Source organism: Acanthaster planci, linkage group LG02, assembly GCF_054643075.1.
Source record: "Acanthaster planci isolate LZ-2023a linkage group LG02, COTS_SCS, whole genome shotgun sequence".
Taxonomy (NCBI): domain Eukaryota; kingdom Metazoa; phylum Echinodermata; class Asteroidea; order Valvatida; family Acanthasteridae; genus Acanthaster; species Acanthaster planci.
In genome coordinates this window covers 7,854,521-7,875,750 of record NC_141778.1, presented here as the reverse complement: position 1 = coordinate 7,875,750, position 21,230 = coordinate 7,854,521, and the positions used below count along the sequence as shown (strand labels likewise).

Genomic DNA, 21,230 nt, shown 5'->3' with positions numbered 1-21,230 from the left:
AAGGACGATTTCCACAAATCTTAACCATAACATTCCTGAATCCTCCAATTTTAATATGATTTTGCACACACCCTAGGGAGTTAGGGTTAAAAAAGTACAGCCTTTTTATCTCCTACACCAACAAACAAAACTCATTTTCACTTGGCCATTACAGCAGTGTTTTGTCGAAGCCAAAACGTTAATAAAAAAGGAACTCAAAGACAACATCTGTGTGATATTAACTGTCACATCCAGCAGCAAATCATTTGCTGATCTAATCTATTTTTAACATCTTGATTAGCCAGGACAGCTGGGTGCAACGGAACATCACTGTATTTTAGTTAAACAGCGTGGCGGTGGTGCAGAAAGTGTCAAAGTTAATTTATGTATTCCCTGAGGATGCTGTTTGATCTGGTCCCATTTCATTTGGTTGGTTCCTGCATCAGTGTTTCCATGGCAACCAAGTGTTCAATGGAAGCAGGATTTTGGCAAAGTTTTCATGCCAAAGAGCAACAGCAACAAACTCAACCGAAAAGATGCAAATCTACAAATCAAACAACACCCCCAATGTGTTGAATCATAAGACCTGTTGGGGGAAAACAAGGCAAAATAAAGTGTGAATGTCTCTTCAACTTTGCTTCAGCATCGGCAAAATTGCTTTGTCTCAAGAAGGAAATCTGTGGATTAACTACTTGTATGACTCTTCTCTAGGCCTATTACACGCTACTAAAAACCTTGGCAGAAAAAGCTGTGAAACTTTAGAAGAAAACTTTTGATCTCAAACATTGTAGGACCTGACAAATACGTGTATCTGAATATTAAAGTGCTCTGTATTCCTCAATTAGTTTATACTATGTTTATGCACACTAAAGGGCCTTGATATTTAACGAGCATGTCAAGTCAATGCCTACATCACACAAACTCTCACAAAGTACAACCAGCGCAGGCAGTTGTCTGACCCAACTTCAATTCAATGTTGGTTTGCCAGGCAAAATATATTTTTATGAACAAGATATTCAAACTCTGGTGTGTATGCAGAGATTTCTAGTATCGAGGCACCAGTTTGTGCTACATTTTTGCCTCTTATGTTGACAACTCTCTTTCCCGTAGTTGCCACACAAGGCCATGAAATGGGTGGAGGTTTAATAGAAAATTGGGCACGATATGCAACATTACAAATTGGTTCTCCGAATCTTCAAAAACTAGCAACCCTTTGATTTCTGATGGTAATTTCATCACTTGACTTAATACTAACATTTGGTCCCAAAAGTTCATCCATGCAAACTCTGATCAATAAAGGAATAATTATCCAGTACAAGAAAATCCCTTCTCTACCATTTCCATCTAGTCTTAACATTTAATGTTTTGGAAAAAAAAATAACAGATTCCGCAAATGAAGCGAAAAGTTGGCTATAACATCTGACCTAAAACATTACTCCAATTCATTTAAACAGACTTCTTTGGTCAAAAATGGACAAATTATCAAGGAACCAAACCACCACTCTTAAAATCAGGAAATTCAAAGAAATTAAAAAACCTGATTTTGGTAAAAAAAACCTGATTATTTAATAAACAGATTAAGAAACAAATTATCAAGGAATCAAACCACCACTCTTAAAATCAGGAAATTCAAAGAAATTAAGAAACCTGATTTTTGTAAAAAAACCCTGATTATTTAATAAACAGATTCAGAAACAAATTATCAAGAAATCAAACCACCACTCTTTAAATCAGGAAATTCAAAGAAATTAAAAAACCTGATTTTTGTAAAAAAAACCTGATTATTTAATAAACAGATTCAGAAACAAATTATCAAGAAATCAAACCACCACTCTTAAAATCAGGAAAATCAAAGAAAATAAGAAAAACCTGATTTTTTTATAAAAAACCTAATTATTTAATAAACAGAAGTATCGGCAGGCAAATATATTGCTCAGAAAAAACTAGTAGAGTACCAAGCAAAGCAATATTATTATGTGCACCAGGCAAACCAAGTTTCTAATCAATTTTTTCCTACTTTTAGGAAATATCCGAGTATAACTACTAGACAGCTCCTGTTGCAAAATGGCCCCTCTCCACTGGTCTCTTAAGTTTTTTGTTTCCAGATTTGTAAAATCTTGAAATTTTCTATACCGAGGAGCATCGTTAAGCGTATAATACTTACTGTTGACCATCAGAGAGAAGACGCGTTCGTCCTTCCCATGGGGGTTCTCCACTATGCAGCTGAACTTCCCTGTGTCAGTCAGCTCCGATTTCTTCACCTCCAGGATGTGAACATCTTGCTTCTCCAAATACTTGACCTGAAAGAAGCCAACAGCAGAATCCCTGGATTGAATTGATATAAATAGCCACAAGAAATAGAAATGAGATGAGGGAGGGGCAATGGAAAGAGGTAAGGGATTATCTCCAAATTTTAGACATGAATCCAAATTCACAAAGTTGAGTTTTTCTTGGTATTTCTGACATTATTAATTATTTCTGGTAATGACACGAGGATTCCTCAAAAGCGTCTTACATGTAGCTCGCAAGCCTGAAAAAAAATCTGTAGAGAGACAATGAGAAGCACTTACAGTTTTAGAGGTAGGAGGAAAACCCCAGAGGATTATTCTGGGTACAACCCACGGAATAAGGTAGGGACTGAAAACCCAACCCACATGTGGACCAAGCAGGGAATCGAACCTGGGCCGCAGCAGTGGAAGGCGAGGAAAGAACCATTGCACAAGCCTGACTCCCTGCTTCCACTTTTTTCTTGGTATTTCTTTGCATACTGACATAAACTTTGACACAGCTTTGATTATGCTGACTGTGTGTTTGTGCGTCATAGAAGACATGAAAAGACTCTGTTTTGTGGAAGAACCATTCTGCAAGTTTCACTGTTTATATATTTTTTGCTTCCCAAGAACTTACGCCATAGCGATTCTTGAAGCCATCATTAATCACCGTGCTGCCTTTGTACCACGTGACTTCAGGCTTTGGAGTCCCCTCAACCACGGCCTCAAACTTCACTGACTGACCTGTGGGTATGAGGTCAAAGTCATTATATGTGCAAATGACAGCATGCCATCAGGCCACTCCCAAAACTGGTGGAAACAGCACATGCACAAGTGGTTTCTCACACCGCTCATATCATCGCCAGCCTGGATGCAATTGAAACAGGATGAGAATCGACTGAAGGCATATCCTAGGTATCAGGTGGAATCAGGTTAGAAACAACACCATCATGGCTAGAACTGGTCCCCCTGGTATTCCAGAAGAAATTGCCTCAACTGTGCCACTCCAGCTCATTGGGCATTAAGCTTGTCAGTTTGGCCCGCTGACAGCTACCAGCCTGACCACACTTGGTGAAGGAGCGCTGGATGACCCAGATTGACGTGGACACGCCGGATCAGCTCTCGGCTCCATAGGCATATCAGTGACAGTTGGTCATTGGCAAGCAACAGGCAGCAATAGAGAGTGGTGTGTCAGCCTTCATTTGGGTAGCCACCGAAAGCTGCCCATATTCAATGATAATGATGACTTACTATATATTAGCTTAGCAGAAAGGTTACCAACCAATATGTCGTATGCGGAGAAATACTACTAACTGAGACTAGTTCACAGTTTTGTTTCGGTATTCTTTTTCTCTTCTAGCTAGTAGCTGCTTGTTTGACAAACTGTAATCACCAACTATAAATAAGGCTAACATCTGTTCAGTGCACATTGGGTACCTGTGAGTGCATATTAAGTAACCATGGTTGCACCAGTCGAGTCAACTCAACTAAGTGAAACCTACCAAGAACAGTTGGTTGCAGTATAGTTTTACACGCCAGTCCTAACTACATGTACCTAGTTGTGGCTTGGAGTAACATGGATACTTATGGAAGCCACTGGCCAATGTCTGGAAACTGCAGCTACTTCCCACTGACTTGTATGTGACTCTCTACCACAGCCAGTTGATATATGGACATTACCTTATCAGTAGCCACTGGTATTGCAAGATAGGGCAGAACACCAAGACTAAACAAAGTTACATGTGACACTTTGTCCGAAAGCTTGTCACACTAATGAGGTGACTAACTGATGGTCATATCGCTCCAACAGTGGCGTAGCTAGGATTTTACTAGTCGGGGGGGGCACAAAGGGGCACCAGCTTTTAGTAGTGTGGCTTTTGGAGGAAAGTTTTTGTTAGCATTGTTCAATATCCATTCATCCATTTTTTGTCAGTGGGGGGGACATCGGGGAGGGCACCGCAAATTAGGGGGGCATGTGTCCCCCAGGCTCCCCCCTGGCTACACCACTGCTCAAACACCAGTCACATCTGTATTACTGTTATAATTCCCTAAGCCACTTCCAAGATGTACTCTGCCAGTTTCTTTTCCACGTACTGCTTTGCCATGGAATTCTTTCCCTTCACACTGTTGTCTACATGCCTACAACATATTCCAATGCAAGTGCAATATGAACAATAATTTTTCACATTGACTATGACAGGCCTTTCCTTTTCCTTTATCCACCAAATAAGTTCTGCTACTACAGCCTTCACTTTTAGTGGCCACTGTTGGCCATGTGTAGGGTGATTTGTATACCAAAAAATCGGGCCATATGTCACAAGCCAACAATTAACCAATTATCCTTGGAAGTAAACTTGCTCGTGAAAAGTCTTGCACAGCAACAAAGTTAGGTAAATCCTGAGGGAGTAAAAACCTGTTTTCCCACTGACCTTCGATGACCTGCGCCATGCAAGGTGATTCGAGGAACGAGGGCGCCCCACCACCCTCCTTCATCTTGACAGCTGGTGGGGGAGGGGTGGGTTTGGTCTCGGCAGGCTTGACCGACTGGCCCGTCTTCTTGAACCCTACCAAAACACATAAACAGAAAGAGAAAAGCACAAAAAGTCCCAAATTAATAATAATTGTTACGGGTCAGTTTACAGTGTGTCCTCAGACAACGCGTAAGTGCATGCTGTCCATTTCAAATGTAAAATATCAATTTGTGGTATTTATAACTGAAGTGGTTTAAAGAAGACACTTGTCTTGATGAAGCTTGTTATTTCATCTTATTTTCTTTTTATGATCCAGAGATATGCCCCAGTAAACACAATCCTTCAATCTTGAGTTGGTGACACTTTTCTGGAATAGAGGCTCACTCCTCAGAATGTTTCAGTGCATTATGCTGTAAGCATCTCCTTTGAAATCAGACTGTAAACGTAAAATGTACATGCTAATTTTTCAGTTAAGTCTAGTGACCAGACTAAAAATTGCACCAACTCCAACGTGATTGTTTGTGTTTATCAATGTGTATCTCTGGACTGCAAAAAGCAAAGCAGATGAAATACATGTAAAAGAATCATCAAGCCCAGAGTGTCTCCTTCATAATCATTCAATTATAAATACAGCCAGTTGCAATTTCATGTTTTAAATGGATTGTATTTACCAGCTCCATTGGGGAGGGGACACACTGTAGATGTTAAAAATATGCACAGTGTCCTTGTGGAAACTCGTTCATATGCCTGGTCAAATTGAACTGCCGATGAAAGCTAGTATAAAATGGCACAATACTTCTGACAGATATCGATAAATTGATAGCATTAGAGTAATACTTTGAGGGTGAATAATATGATAAATATTGCATGCAAATTTCAACCACTAGCAGAAAGGGGCTCTTTTGAGCACATCTTTCGGGGTTGTAGATACAAGTACCTCTTCCAAAACATTAATGAACATTTTACCTTTCCCTATAAACGCTGAATAAAAATTATTAGGCATGCTAAGAAGATATATGTATGGCTGATACCTGCAACATTTGTTCCTTACCATTTTTTTTCTTTTTTTCCCACCACAAAATTACACTTCTATTTAGTTAAGGTCTACAGCATGCAAACAGAAACCACTGAATTAATGTCTTTAATTTTCAAACTACCGGTACACTGAAATGTAAAACTATTTTTGCTGTGAAACTAAGTGAATTAGATAGTCACCCAAAAATATTACTACAAGTTAAGCATGCAGAAAGATATATATGAAGGAAATGGACCCAAGTTCAAGTTGACCAAGACATGAATTTACCAAGTTTATAGAATAAATTGAATCAGGAAAAATTTGCATCAGTGTATGCAAAATGTCTCGTTTTGGAAGAAAATGTCTCGTTTTGGAAGAAAATAGACACAGAATGATCACTATCAATTCTGACATTTTTGTAGGCCAACAAAGTCAGACTAGGCAGCTGCTAACCTGAGAAACATTGCTTAGCAAATTTATGTGATTAGCAGGAATCAGCTGAAAATTAAGTTATGACTGACATCAAGTGAAATGTTGGTGAACAACTCAATTTTGCTACATGTAGATGAAAGTTTTCTATTCACTGATAGACTGCCATGTTCCAGCTACAGCTTGATATAACATGTAAATCTATGGAAGCCACTGCCTAGCGGCTGATGCCACTTCCTACTGATGGCTACACTGCTGCAGTCAGAGCCGCATCTTTTTAACAGGGCCTACATTTACTTAGAACCTTCATGAACTGAAATACTGTTTTGTCACGAGAAGGACCACTGTTCCCACTAATTTTGAATATTTTTCCTGATTTTGATGGGGCTAATGACAAAATAGGTTCATATATTTTTATAGTTTGTAACACTCCAGTCTCATAATCAATAAGCATGGAGACATTGACATTTGAGCAATTTCATTTCAGGATGAAACTCACAGAGGGTACCCACAAAAACTGAAGAATCTTGTTGGAAACAATTCCCCAGACTTTTGAAATGACCGCACCATACAGTATTTCTCACACTTCAACAAATGTGAAAACTACATTTCCATTTTCTTTTTGACGGCTGCAGATTTCCACTGTGTATTTAGACTATTAAATGCAAATTTATGTACTGTGTTTATCCAAGAGTCAAAATTGGCAAATGTCGATGCATGCATGCAACTTCAAGCTGGCGCATCGTTAAAAAGATTTCACTGCTTAGGAGAATTACAGCAGAAACAATCAATTCACTCATTTGTAGGGTTTTGGTTCACATTTAGCTCTCCAAAGAGGAGTGGCCTGCCATTTAGAGGGAGGGGAAATAAGCAAGACACACAGAGGCTGTCAAAAGGGAAATTACTTTGAGAGGTTGGAATGGATATCCGCTGGGAACAAACTCTTTGGAAAGGATTTGGAGGGTCTTCACTTAGCAGCTCAGGGTTTGGAAAGAGAATTTCAGCATTGCGGACGGGTCCATAACAAGCCCATCAACGAGCCACAAGAAATGAACGGTGACAAAGGAATGCTATTGTCACTGTCCACTGGAATTGTTTGTGACCTGAATTGAAACTGGACAACTTGTAACTGACTTGTGAGGACTTGTTACAACACTGCAAAATCTGGAGGGCTCAAATGAGTAAATGGAAGGGAGAAGTTAGCTGGCTATCGCAACAGTTTGCCTGGACAAATTGAACACTATTAAACTATGTAACAATTTCTTACCAGTTAAATTTTCTTAAAAACTGCTCAATTGCGAGGTTTCATGATACTGAATTACTCTTTGCAGTTTGAAAGTGAAAGTTTTGTTTACTCATCAACTGTCAATGACCAAATAGCCTGATAGTTGATGACCCAAGATTCTATATTTCATACCAATGTCAACTTGCTACACAAATTTTTTGAGGGAAATTTACCCCACAAGATTTTGTGCACATAAAAACAGAACCTACATACTCTTTTTGAGAATGAAATATTGATTGTCCATACTTCTTATTTTGTACACTCCCCCCCCCAAAAAAAAGCCTTGAAGAGATACCAAAAGAATTTTGTTAAAGGAATACTGAAGTTTTGATTCATTAACATCTTTACAACAGTAAAATTTTGCTCTTGTGTATTTAAGCCTTTCTATCGGAAATCCTACAGCTCTCTTCCCTCTTTTCAACATACAGAAGAACTTTTGGACAAAGTCCAGTAAAGTTTGCAAAAAAGGCTCAGGATTTTCTGAAACACTTCAGGAGAAAAAGCGGATTCACTCTGCATCAAGAAGTTACATTAAAGATGTACAACACGGCAATGTAAATACATCGGTTTGAGCTGTGGGGTGTTATGGGCCAGCTTACACCTGGGTTAGTCAAATCTGGGGCCAAACATTTCGCCAACGTGAAAAAGATTATCATTTCTGAAAATGCCCAAAAATAGTGTAAGAAAGATCATTTGCTTGATCAATGGAACAGCATTGTAGAGTCTGAAATTCAAGTCTGAATTAATTTTTCTCTCGTTTGGGGGGCTCAACCCTATTGAAAAAAAGGAAAATACACAAAGCACTTAACCAATCAAATGTCCCATCTGCAACAAGTTTGTTAAAGCAGTTTGTATGAAATTTTGACTATTTTGCCCCAAATCTCCCCAACCCAGGCATGGGAAAAAAATTCAACAGAGGCATGCAAGTCTAATTGTATTCACATATGCATCTGTATGGGTGTGTGTCAGGAGGGTAGGGGTATATTGCCACAGCAAGGGGTGGGGGAAAGTGAAATAAAAACTAAATTTGGATGTTGGCGTCACATCAGTCACACCACGAGCCAGGAGGAGCATTCACCTTCCTTGGGGGCACTCTCCTCTCCCTCGGGTGCAGCTTCCGGGGCGGGCTCCTCATCTGTTTGTTACACGAGGGCGGCAGACAGGTTGGTGGTTAGGTTAAACAATTTTTTTTCAGATTGTAAATGTGCTGTATACGTTTGTGAAAAAAAAATGAGTCACTGACAAGATAAGAGATGTGACGGAGAATGCAGAAGGAATTCACTGTGAAAAATACCTATGAAGGCAAATGCCTTAAATTGTTGAATTATGACCATTACAGCTAAAACTTGTGAATTGCAAGTCATAATCGGAAAGATATTAAATTAAAACATCTTGGGGAAAATCTAGGGATATTATTGTGAATGTATTAAGATCATTTGTTAAACACTTATGTTCATTTGTACTGTAGTTTTTTGCAAATAATTTTTTAACCTAACGAAGGAAAAATGTAAAAAAGTTCAAAATCAGCATACCCAGATAATCGGTTGCCGACAGACGTCGCTGTCTGGGAACAGCAGCCTGCTCTTCAGGGGCCTGGCGAGCTACGATTCCTCCCTCTGGACTGATCTCAATCTCCATAGGTGTGGGCAAAGATTCAGTGGGGGTTTGCACCACTGGCACAACGGGCTCTTTTGCAGGCTTATCCACAGGCGGGGCTGACTCGGCAGGGGCCTGTTCCATGGGCACGACGGCCTCCTCCTTGGGAGCAGAGTCAGGTGTGTCTGCTGGGCGGGGCTTCTTCTCAGGTGGGGCTTCCTCATCCTTAGGGGCTTTCTTCTTGGGTGGCGTGTCTAGAAATAAAGATGCAAGCTTTCCAAGATGAGTGGCAAAGTGCAAGATGGAAAGAATGTCAACCACACCTCTTGCCTTGATGAAAACCTTGAGATGCCTGGATGTTTCTTAGAACTGTTAAGACTTGAACAATTCTATTCGGTGTTCATCCGTTTAACTTTATTCAAATTTTCAGTGAACCACAGAGACTGCATTGATACAGGAATTGAACCAGCAACCTTTCAAATAATCCAACAAGAAGTTCATCAACGGTGCTATATCCAGCAAAATGATGATGAAGGTCTGCCAATATACCATTTGACTTTCAAGGGGTGAAAGAAGACTGAAAACTAACTCAGTCGGTTCAGCGCCATAAGGACATTCTCGAAATTGAATCGATTGCAAGGCTTATTAAAATAGTGCAGTCATGCAGTGCACATTGTATTCCGTGCAGCGTTCACATTTTCCTGCTGAAAAAAGGCTCATTACGCATATCATTACTACAGCATTATAGGCACTCATTTCTACCTTACAGTAACTGTCCATCTTGCTACAACATAAACAACAACAAAAATTGCACTTACATTGTATCTGAAACAAAATAAATGAGTGCACTGATTTGCTGTCATGCAGTTTACACCTGCGTGCTGTCAAAGGATATTGTTGGTAGATGTGCTTTCACTGAAATGTGGGTCTGTCTGAGAAAATCCTCTCAAATGCACTGCTCTGTGGAGAAACGTAAGATTCTGCAGTTGAGTAATTTTTTTGAGTACCAAGAACCTTCATCTACTGAGGTTGTTCAGTATGAGTCAAGTCAGAGTATTTTACCTTTGGAAGTACAACTTCAAAAGGAGAATTTGATTCAAAGTCATAGTTTTGAATTCAATTTAAAGTTTTTTGGTGTTCAAGTTTGAGTGCCAAAAGAATGTGAAGTAATAATGCTCATGTCCGAGCAGCAAGTATGAGCAGAGTAACATTAGAGCAAGATTCACTCAGACCACCTCTAACTCATTATGCAAGCTTATCAGTATTGTTTGTTATTTTGCATTCATCCGCGGTGCACATGATGCAATGTTCGTACACCCTTGCCTGGTTCAGTTGACTTGCCAACCTCTGGCTTTTTTGGCAGTTTTTCTGTCTCCTTTTTCTTGGGAAATTCTGAAAATGGTAACATACATTAATGACAGCAAACACTCAGTTTTCTGTTGGCACAAATCTTTGAAAAGTAGTTAGTAATTATTGGAGTTGGGTAAATTAATATACATGTAATTTACTTTTATAAAAATAAACTTAAGCTCCCCCCCTAAAAAAGAAAAATTCCGTTGGTTAACAATTTTACATGGTCTCAGGATGCAATGTTTGCAACACCCTTGCCTGGTTCTGTGGGTTTGCCAACTTCTGGCTTTTTCAGTGGTTTTTCAGGCTCCTTTTTCTTGGGCACTTCTGAAAAGGTAAACACAAATTAATGACAGCAAAAAAGATAGCATTATCCCTGTGGAACTTGAGAAAAAGTTTTCGGTAAGTTGTTACAAATGTCTTATGACTGAATAACAACAGTGCAGCTGGCAAGATCTATTTGTGACAAATTTAACAAAAAAGTAGAAACCAAAAAATATGTGTAAGAGTGCACTCACAACCTGAACAGGTAAGTTAGACAGAAAAACAGAACAGAAAGGCGACAAATAGAATGACCGTGACATGCAAAACCAGCTGGCATACATATTTGAAAGACACAGTGCAAACAGACATGCTGCTGTTCAAACCATGGCAAAAATGTCTGAAACAGGAAAGAAAATAAAAAATGTCTCAAAACCACGGTATCACTGAACGGAGTTTTTTCAATTGCTGTGCAAGTTTGTCATGTACAGTGTCATCGTACCCAACATTTAAGGCAATTCAAAGCAGACTGATATTCAAACAAATTTTAAAACATGGCTTCCTCCTATTTGTAACTTGCAAATGAAAGCAAATGGTTAGTTTTATTTCGTAATAAGACAAAGTGAACAAGAAGTGACTGTTTGCACATCCTTGCCTGGTTCAGTCGGTTTGCCAACTTCCGGCTTTTGGGGCATTTTTTCCGGCTCCTTTTTCCTAGGAAATTCTAAAAACAGAAACACATATATTGATGATAGCAGAAACTCAGTACTCTCCTGGTGGTATTACAATGTCCATTGAAAGATGTGGAAATAAGAAAAATCAAAAGTAACAAACACAGAATCTACACTTCAAAATCCTAGACTGTATTTGTAACCTTAGTATTTGCATGCTCCGTATTATGCAATACACAAGATGTAATTATTGGCACATCCTTGCCTGGTTCGGTCGGCTTGTCAACTTCTGGTTTTTTTGGCAGTTTTTCTGGAAACTTTTTCTTGGGAAATTCTGGAAACAGAACATACATGTATATTAGCAATAACAAGTGCTCTACTCGTGAAACTAAAGAAAGGATAAACCGACTCAGACTGATATGGAAATGAAAATAAAGATAATCACAGATTTCCTTCACATTCTGTAATTGTAATCCCTCCAACAAAATTATGCTGCCAGAAATATCTGTTTTAGCTGAAGTTATCCAAAATTCATCTAGATGTGGAAAGCGCCGAAACATACATGTACAATGTGACAGATACCTTTGAGATGAATTGAATTTACAAGTTTCATCATTTTCGGTGACTGATTACATCTTCACCAATATGTATCACACTTCACAGAAGATGAATATCTTCAATCCTAACAATTAACAAAGGTGTACACACAAAGCTTTCTCAAGCACAGCATCTGTAATTCAAAATGCAACATTGCGAATTTTGTAAATTCAAATAGCTATTTGTCTGTTCAACATCATGCAGTGCACAAGATGCAGTTCTTGGCACATCCTTGCCTGGTTCAGTCGGTTTACCAACTTCTGGCTTTTTTGGCGGTTTTTCCGGCTCCTTTTTCTTCGGAAATTCTGAAAACAGAAACACATATGAACGACAACCGACTCTCTGTATTCTTCTTGTGGAGCTAAATATGGACCAAATATCTGTTTACATTTAGAAACGGACAGGCTTGTCACACATGAAAAAAAGCACAAAAAAGTTAACAACAGAACATGAAATAAAAGGCAAGGGAAGCTCACAGACATACACAGATTTTGAGTACACACCCAAGCAAACATTTAAAGATGATGAATTCCAGACTGTATTGACTATTTAAACAAGCGTTTAACTGTTCCGTAAAATGCAGAGTAAATGATGCAACTGTTTGCAAATCCTTGCCTGGTTCTGTCGGTTTGCCAACTTCTGGCTTTTTTGGCAGTTTCTCAGGCTCCTTTTTCCCAGGCATTTCTGCAAACCAAAACACAGATTAATGCCAACAAATATTATAGTTTCAAGTCTGTGGACCTGAGGAATGCTATGTTAATAGCTATGTAAATCTGTCAGAAAATGTTAATCCAGCTACGGTTTACTCTTGCAAGGTGAAGTTGTGCACCAACAAAAAATCTTAACCAATTCCTCTGTAAAGGCTGGCAGAAGCTTCTGAAGACAAACGTAATAAAAAACGATCAAGCTTTTTTTCAAGACAAGCAAAAGTAGAACAAAAAGATTATGCACATTTGCACAACAAGGTGGCATACACAAAGAAACACTGTCATCAGAAATGCCAAAGGTTGAAAGAACAGGCCCATTATATTGGTGCTAATGCTATTTAACACTACATAAAGTTGGGGGTGGTGGTGTCTTTTGCCGGCTGGTACAAGACAAAGCATACAACCAACATCTCACTTTTGTGCTGAATGATGCGTTTCAGCTAAAAAGGCTTCCCCCCCAAACAAATCACAAAATCAAAAACAACTCTGAAGGGAAAAGACAGCTGAAGACAAGATCCGATAATGAGGCATACACGTGTAATGATGTTCATCATGCAAATGAGCAAGATGAAATGTCATATAAAGCAGCCTGATCACTGACGCATACACTCCATATGTTTCCAACCTCTGGAACAGAACTTAAAGAAAAGGGGTGAGGTAAGCTATTATTTTCAAGAATATTTTCTAATGCCATGCACTGTATTTCTCGTCATCAGTTTTTGCCTTGTTGACTGTTCACCTTTCTTGTCTTTGTCCAAGGGTTTCATCTCAGTGGGTTTTTTAGCTGGCTCCCCTGGTTTTGGCTTACTAGGAACTGTGGAATGTTATGCAGAAATTTACAATTGTACATCTAAAAAGTACACGTTTGTTTGCCTTGTTGTGGAGGGAACAATACAACAGGAAAGTTTAATAGTAGCTTAAAGTGAAAAAAATGTTAACACGCTCTATAAAAACATGAACACTGACGCAGGCACACAGTGTACATGCACCTCAAACGGCCAGCTCATACTTGGCATGAAAGCAAACACAATTCACCTTTGCTGAGATGAATGCATTTTAACTAAGTTAATGAATCTCCCATTGCTTTTGGAACTACCAATGCTTTGTTTCATGAAATCAAATTTACAATGTATCTGCATTTATGTCCAGAGTATCATCTGTCCCGTAAAATTGCTTGACTTAGGCAAATGGTGACAGGCAGTTTTGTAGAGGAAGTGATAAAAAGAAAGTTTTTTTTAAATATTAAAATATTAGAATTTCATGTTTTGTGTCTCATTGTCTGGTGGCAACAAATATTGCAATAACTTCTAATTTGTCGTTGATTTCTTGCCTTTTTCTTCCACTTCCATGGCAACAGGTTTTTCCAAAGGTTCTTCAACTTTTGGGGCTTTGGTGGGTACTTCTGTGTGTCCATGGCAACGGGAAGAAATCAATTATTAAAAGTTACAAAATCTGGATAATTGCACAAATTGTTTTAACTGGTACAAACAGGAAGCAAAATCAACCATTACAACATACAGTACATGCATAATTATTTGTGACTTTTTGGTAATTTTGATATAGGCATTTTAAATCCTTCGAAATGTTCAACAGCTGATGAGGTCTTGCCTTCTGGTTTTTCGGGAGCACGTCGTTTCGTCGGTTCATCCTTGGGTGCTGGAACAGGTTTGCTTGGCAGATCTTGGAGGGAAAGAAATCACTGCTGTTTTCATCAACATACCATAGGGCAAATTTTTCTTTTTACATCAAAAAATTACTGAAACAGGAACCCACCAGAGAATTAGCTGTTTGAACAAATACTATAATGGAACAGTTTAGTCAAGTTTAATTGTCTTTAATTCAGCAGATGAGGACTTCATTATGTATTCAGCATATGGGGCATAGGGCATATGCGATATAAGCTTTGTTGGTACCTAAGCGTATTGTAATAATCTATGTTGACATAATTTATATAGTACATGTACATATACGTGGTAGCATGAGACTTATGCAAATTTATGTTTTGTCTTGTGTGCGCTGTGCCATGTGATCGAGCGGTGTGATTTTATAGTTAGTTCTTTCCTGATAGGTGCGAGTTAGGCAGCGGAGACAGTCAAGCAGCGAATCTGCAAGAGAATCCACTAATCTTGAGAGTGTAATCCAGAGCAACAACAAGTGTTATCCATAATTTTCAGGCACTAACAGAAGATATACAGTGATACATGTAGTTGTGTAGGTGAAACAGTTCCTTGGTGATAGTTACATACATGTACCTACTGGAATCGACTTTTGATTGGAGTGGTCGATTGCATTTGTACTCAAAATACATTGAGAGAGATAGCGGGAGAAGTTGTGGGCTAGGTGGCTGACTGTTCTTTTAAGAGGTCACCGTCAGAAATACGGTGACAGTCGGGAGAGGAAGAGAACTGACTGCTGCTTTGAAGTTCCCCTACACTTGGAGTCAGAGTTAGGAAGTAGCAATCCCGAAGACAATGTGGTAATTTCAGGGAAGTAGCCTGGTTGCATATTGTGGATTGCAGATTACATACACAACACTTTTAAAACTGTACAACTACTGAATGACTGAAATCCACTTGTGTAACATAAATAATTCCCAATAATAAAGGAGAAGATTATTAAATAAGTTCACATTGTTCTTGCTGATAATTCCTCATCATGTGCTTGTGTAAGGTTGTGTCAGTTCAACATGTTCAACAAGTCACCCATCAATTACCAATCAGTGGTATATTTCCACCAAAACAACCCCCCTTCCCCTGAACCTTCATATTTCTCATCAGACTTATGAGTCAAAGCAGAATTAAGATTTAAGTCTGATGACTTTCTCAACGATTGGAGATACCGGGTATCTTTCAACAGTTAAAACCTAGACTCACTCCCTGGGAATAAACACAAAATGTGGTGTACTAGTATATCGCTCTCTGAAGTTGGGGCAGTTTTCCCATACTGGCAAGTGAGTCTGAAATGTCAAAAACACAGAAAAAGAAAGTGGGCAAGTGTAGTAATCCTGCCAGGAGAAACAGGAAGGTGCATGTGTTGCCATTTTCAATAGAGCAATAGTATGAACAGACAGAGTCCTGTGAGTATGGAAACAGATATGCAGAGGCTTAAGTTAGAAACCCAACTCCAACAGTGGGAGAGAGATTTCATGGCAAACGACAATGTCATTAGAAGTCATTAAAAGTTACAATGAGAGATCAGAAAACTCCCCCAGAGGGGAGTGGCTCAGACAAACCCAGGAAGAACAGGTATGTGAGTAAACAAGTGGAATTGGAGACTGAATTCAGGTTGCCACTAGTAAGCTCTGGCTATGTCTCTCAGTTGGAAAAACGTAATCTGGTGGCTTCAGGTACATGTAGCTCACCAGAGGTACTTCTCAAGGGTGGAAAGACAGTAGAACTTAGAAGGAAGTACTCCTCAAAGAGTGACTGGTTTGGAAGGAGTCTGACCAGTGACCATCCTAAGAGTAATAGAGGAAAATTGAGTCCTTTCAGGGCTCAGGTACAGAGTAGGACAGATCAGGGAGCAGAGATGCTGTAACTCGACCCTGCACATTGCGGCAAAGATCCCGCAAGAAATAGCTGTTAAGCTTTACAACCCATCCAGTGGATGAGGTCAGCAGCAGCCAGGTAGAGAAAACGAACACCACTTCATCAGGGGCCATGGTCTCTGAAGAGGGAAAGAGAGTTTGTGAAAGGAACAAGTATAAGACATTAGAACTGCCAAACTGTTTCCCAAATGTCATCCCTGACAGATACTACGTGTATGGCAAGGTGTTGGGCAAAGAATATTTCCAGCACTTTGAATTGTGCAGAGTAGTGAACAAGTAGAACGAAGACCAGGCAGCTGCCTATTTGGTTGCCAGTCTGCAACTGCACTCATATAGTGAGCTGGTGAAAATGCTTGACAGGTTTGGTTCAGGTCACCGGAGTGAAAATGACCTCAATGAGCCCGGGTACATGTATCAGTGAGAGAAGTCTAAAGAGACCGTTGGATAAGCCACAGTCTGTGGTCAAGACATACTGTGATATTCAGGAGGAACTGCATGACCAATTGGCAAAGAATCACTTTCTAGAGGCAGTGAAAAGTTGGTCTACACGGGGAGGCATAAACCGTGCTCATAAGAAGTTTTGGAGTGAAGCTATCAAGGAAGCTCTATGAACCAAGAATTTTGAAAGCGTCAGCACCAAATGCTTGATGGTAAGCCCGCCAAAATGGTGAGAGCATTATACTCTGGGGTGGAACAGAAATTTAGCAAGCTAGAGGGTGGATTGAATAACTTGAAATGTTGACAAAGTTGTCACAACTGGCATAGGGTAAATATAGGGTATCTATGTGGGCTGAACCCTCAGCAGAGGAAGAGGAGACCTTTCAAGAACAGGCAAGGTGACCAAAGTGACTTTTAATAGGTGTAGCAAGGAAAGCCTTTTCTGAGAGTGCAAGAACCCCAAAAAGCAAACCCAGAAGTAAGGAAACAGGTTCCAGTCACCCATAAGGTCCATGGGAAGGCTGGGAATATTGAAAGGCCCAAGAGACTGCCCGGTTGACGAGACCAGGCCGAGACCAGGCCGTAGAGGAGAGGAGATCAGAGGATGGCAAAGTGAAAGTGACCCTTCCACTGGCCAACCTTAGTCCCCAGGGTGGACTGTATGTGGATCGAGTGGTGAGAGGAATGAGGTGTCGATTTTTAATTGTCACAAGCGCCAAAGAAATGCTCACAAGTAATATAGTATCAGATACCAGAAGAGGCCAGTCATGAACAAAGGGCAAGTTCAAGTGAGACAGGTTGATGAGAGTTCCCTTTCTGTCCTAGGTACAGCTTGGGAAGGTGTGCAAGTGGGTAAGACCAAGCACCCAGTGAAGGCAGTCCTCACAGACGAGATCTGCCCAGGTGTTTTGGGTAGGGTCTTTCTCTTATCTGGTGGGTATTTGGACTTCTAGACCCAGGAGTAGAGAATCAAGCAAGAGAGAATAGGGTGCCCCAGTGGTGCCGTAGATCCCCTTGTGGGAAGAGTAGTGGTAACATAACCCACAGTGATTTCCCACAGACACAAGGCTGTGATGCTGGGCAGTACAGCTCAGAAAGAGGAAGGGCTGGAAGTAAGCACCGTCGATATATCGATATTATTGATATGGGTTTGATGTCCATATTGCCGATGTTAGTTATTTGGTAATATAAATGTATTAAAAATATCGGGTTTTGGAGAAATATCAAAAATATTGAAATTTCGAAAAAATCAATATTGAAAAATGTATCAAAAATACGTGTATCACTACTGAAGAACGAACTTCATTAAAAATATACAAAAGTGCATCGTCACATTACCGTAATTTTCGATAAGCCACCGCTTACAAAGGTTCTCACGCCGAGTGAAAAATGTCCCTGTTGCTTATACTCCGGGCGGCTTATATGGCGACATTTGAAGAATAAATTCAGGCACCTATCCCAGTCTTGCACTCAATAATTCACGTACACTTTGCCTCGAAAATATCATAAAATTTATCCTCCAGAGAGAATTATTTGCTAACCAAACGTACGTAGACTAGCATGCTAATGATATCACTATGCATGGCAGTGTGTAGGCAACATACACAATACCGACGCCAGAACATATCATGAAATCAATTGGATCACACCACTGCGGTGTAGGGGTGAACCCTTAGAACAATTTAACAGCCATTCACGCCTGTTACAATACCTAAGGCATGCAATAAATGAATAAAATTTGATACATATCAATAATTTCGATATAAAAAAACGATATATTGGTACCGGCCAAAATACAATATTGGTGGTGCCTAGCTGGAAGGGTTAGCTGTATAAGAGCCCCTTGTTGGAGGTGGAAATGTGGCAAAAAAAAAAATAGTTCTGGCCAGATCACTGGTCAAGGTAGGCATCCTTTGCAGAACTAGAAAAAGCGAGAGTTGAAAAGAAAGAAACAAATGCAGGAGTGGTCACCAGGGTGGAACTCAGGTCATCCAAAGAGAAATAAACGAGTCAGCAGAAGTAGGAAAGGGTTTGTTAGTGTATTTGCAAGACCTGTACAAGAGGAATGTATCTGATCAAAAGATGCCATACCTTTGGCAAGTGGAAAAACTTGTGCTGGATTTGGGGGGATGTGGCCTAGTGTTAGGGTTTGTAGCTTCTGATCATAGGGTCGGGGCTTCAAATCCAGCTGGTGGCAGTGTGATGTGATCTTACACCTACATGCCTCTCTCCAACTAGGAATACTGTACATGGATACTTGTGAGGGCTGATATGGTCAAATTATGCTTAGCCATTTGTGCCTGATATGGCAGCATCAGGCTGGTATACTCCCCAGGGAGCTGAGATGGTTTCAGGAATGTTCAGATGTTGTGAGCTCAATGTGCAGGGATAGTGACAATAAATTAGTGCCTTTGAATTACAGAAAATGTGATATACTGTGTGCCTTATACATGTAAATGCTTTGATATGCTTTGAGAAGGTGAAAGAAGTGGCAGAGTGGCCAGGGACGAAGTGTGTACAGAATGTGAAAGGTTTCTCAGCCATGCGTCCTATTACTTAAAGTACAGCAGAGGTTTTGTGGAGATGGCTAGTCCTATGCATGCCTTGACTGAGAAGTCGAAGATGCCTTCAAATGCAAGAATACATTTGAAGGAATTAAGAGTAAGCTCCAGGCTGCTCCAATCACAGTCGACCCCGTTCCAGAGGGCGACTTCATCCTCAACACCAACACAGATGGAGCAAGCATCTGTGCAGTGTTGTCCAAACTAGGGGATGGGGAGAGAAAGTTCTCACTGATGCCAGCATAAAATCAGTAAACCAGAGAGAAACTACTGTGTCTCCCAGATGTGAGTTTACTAGTAGTACATGTACAGTATAAAAGGATCAAATCTAACCCGGACAACCATGGCAAATGCCATAGTGCCCTGAAAATGTGAGCAATGTTGACAGCAACTAACATCGCTGCTCAGACCAATTTGCCTCTGTGTCCTTGATGCAATTAAGTTTTCCTTCAGTCATTAATTGTGAGATATTTACGGAAGATTTCTATGAGCTACATGTAAGTAACAAATGCTTGGGTCTATTTCAAATGTTGGAGTTCTAATCTCCCAGCTTTATAGAGACTATTGTGAAAATTTTTCCGTACCAGAGTCACCAATGTTGCATACGTGCACTCGGCAGCCAGTTTACATGGCCGGTTGGGGACACCCTCACATACAGTATATGCTATGTAGGCTTCCCACGAACATTACAGACAGTGCTATGTGTTGGCTGTTTTTCCATCATGAGTGCAATTTTCCTCAACTTTGAGCTGCTATCATCAGTACTAAATGTGTTTCTTGTATTTAATGCAACTTTGCAAAGCACAGGTAATGCATGAGCCAAGGGGGCTGTTCAGTGTACCAAAATGTTTGGTACAGCGGTGTTTATTATAGTGGCATTCCACTGTAATCCAAAATCAGATGGGATGGTTAAGAGATTGATTTAATGAGACATCTGTCAACATTGTGACTGTTCTCATCAATCCAAAGAGGAGACAAAGAGATTGGGATGAGATGCTCCTATGTGCCATCTTTGCATATCGGAGCACATCACAAGAATTGACAGGGGGGAATCCCCTAACATGATGATTTTGAGGAGGGAGGTCAGCACACCTGTAGTTCTGACCACTAGATGTCGAGACACAGAGAACGACACCAAGAGAGACTTTGCAGAACAGCAAAGCAATATGAGAAGGGCATATGAATGATCAAGAGAGAACCTTGGCAAAAAAACCTGTGGGCAGAAAAGAAATTGCAACCAAAAGGTGACAAAGACTGGTCTAAAAGAGGGGACAGCTAGTCCAGCTGCATAATGCCGCGGGGAGTGAAACAACTGTCGGGTGTACATGGTTGTCCATATCAAGTTGAAATGGGGTAAAAGCCCCATGTGGTGCATGTACATAGGCTACAGGCACATGTTGGTGAAGTAGAGCCTGAAAGAGGTGGTGACAGAAAGCCCTCTAGTAGAACAGACAAGACTTTCACAGAGTGAGGCACAGGATGAAACTTTGCATCAAGATGACGTGACAGAAAGTGCCAAAGAGGCAGTCGCAAGAAGTCAGGAAGAAAATCCTGAAGCCCAGGGTCAGGATGGGTCGAGTTAAGCAGTGCACAGCAGAGCAAGACACTATCCCAGAAGGATTCAACGACTAGCCCAGCAGTACCGCCTGGACTGTGTAATAATTTTTCAGATACAGGGACTCAAGGATAGTCCCCAACCACACAAAAGGGTTGATAGAGAAATTTGATTTATTGAATTTCTCTACTTTTGGGGGGGGGTGTGTGTGCAGGGTACTGGCCAAGATACGAGAAACGAAGATGAACACACCCAAGCCCAGAATATTTCAGTGCAGAGATAGTCAGGTGGTGTTCAATCAAGAGCAGAACCTATGGGGACACATTAGGGTGTCTCATGGGCCAATTAAGTACATATATCTCAGTTGCGGACTGCAGCTTGAGAGAGCTACCCATAGAGATACCACATTGACACATTCCTCCAGTTGCCACTGGGGGGAAGGAAGCTGATGTGGCTGACAGACAGAGAGGGGGTGGATGGTGTGCAGCCCACTTTTTT

General features: G+C 40.3%; 1 protein-coding gene across 8 annotated transcripts in view; it reads right to left on the bottom strand.

Moving 5' to 3' along the window:
* LOC110979570 (twitchin-like) overlaps window positions 1-21,230 on the bottom strand; it is a 106,111-nt gene that overhangs the window by 65,910 nt on the left and 18,971 nt on the right. For 4 of the 8 annotated variants that reach the window (XM_087131957.1, XM_087131971.1, XM_087131972.1 and 1 more), the window contains exons 12-25: window positions 14,240-14,311; window positions 13,962-14,033; window positions 13,371-13,445; window positions 12,540-12,608; window positions 12,161-12,229; window positions 11,593-11,661; window positions 11,312-11,380; window positions 10,654-10,722; window positions 10,369-10,437; window positions 8,982-9,299; window positions 8,528-8,584; window positions 4,679-4,813; window positions 2,887-2,993; window positions 2,144-2,279 (exon numbers count right to left, since the gene is read on the bottom strand). In XM_087131957.1, coding sequence (XP_086988083.1) covers window positions 2,144-2,279; window positions 2,887-2,993; window positions 4,679-4,813; window positions 8,528-8,584; window positions 8,982-9,299; window positions 10,369-10,437; window positions 10,654-10,722; window positions 11,312-11,380; window positions 11,593-11,661; window positions 12,161-12,229; window positions 12,540-12,608; window positions 13,371-13,445; window positions 13,962-14,033; window positions 14,240-14,311 — 1,386 coding nt within the window. The remainder of the gene's footprint in view (window positions 1-2,143; window positions 2,280-2,886; window positions 2,994-4,678; window positions 4,814-8,527; window positions 8,585-8,981; window positions 9,300-10,368; window positions 10,438-10,653; window positions 10,723-11,311; window positions 11,381-11,592; window positions 11,662-12,160; window positions 12,230-12,539; window positions 12,609-13,370; window positions 13,446-13,961; window positions 14,034-14,239; window positions 14,312-21,230) is intronic. The other 4 variants (XM_087131968.1, XM_087131974.1, XM_087131978.1 and 1 more) reach the window with 4 other exon arrangements.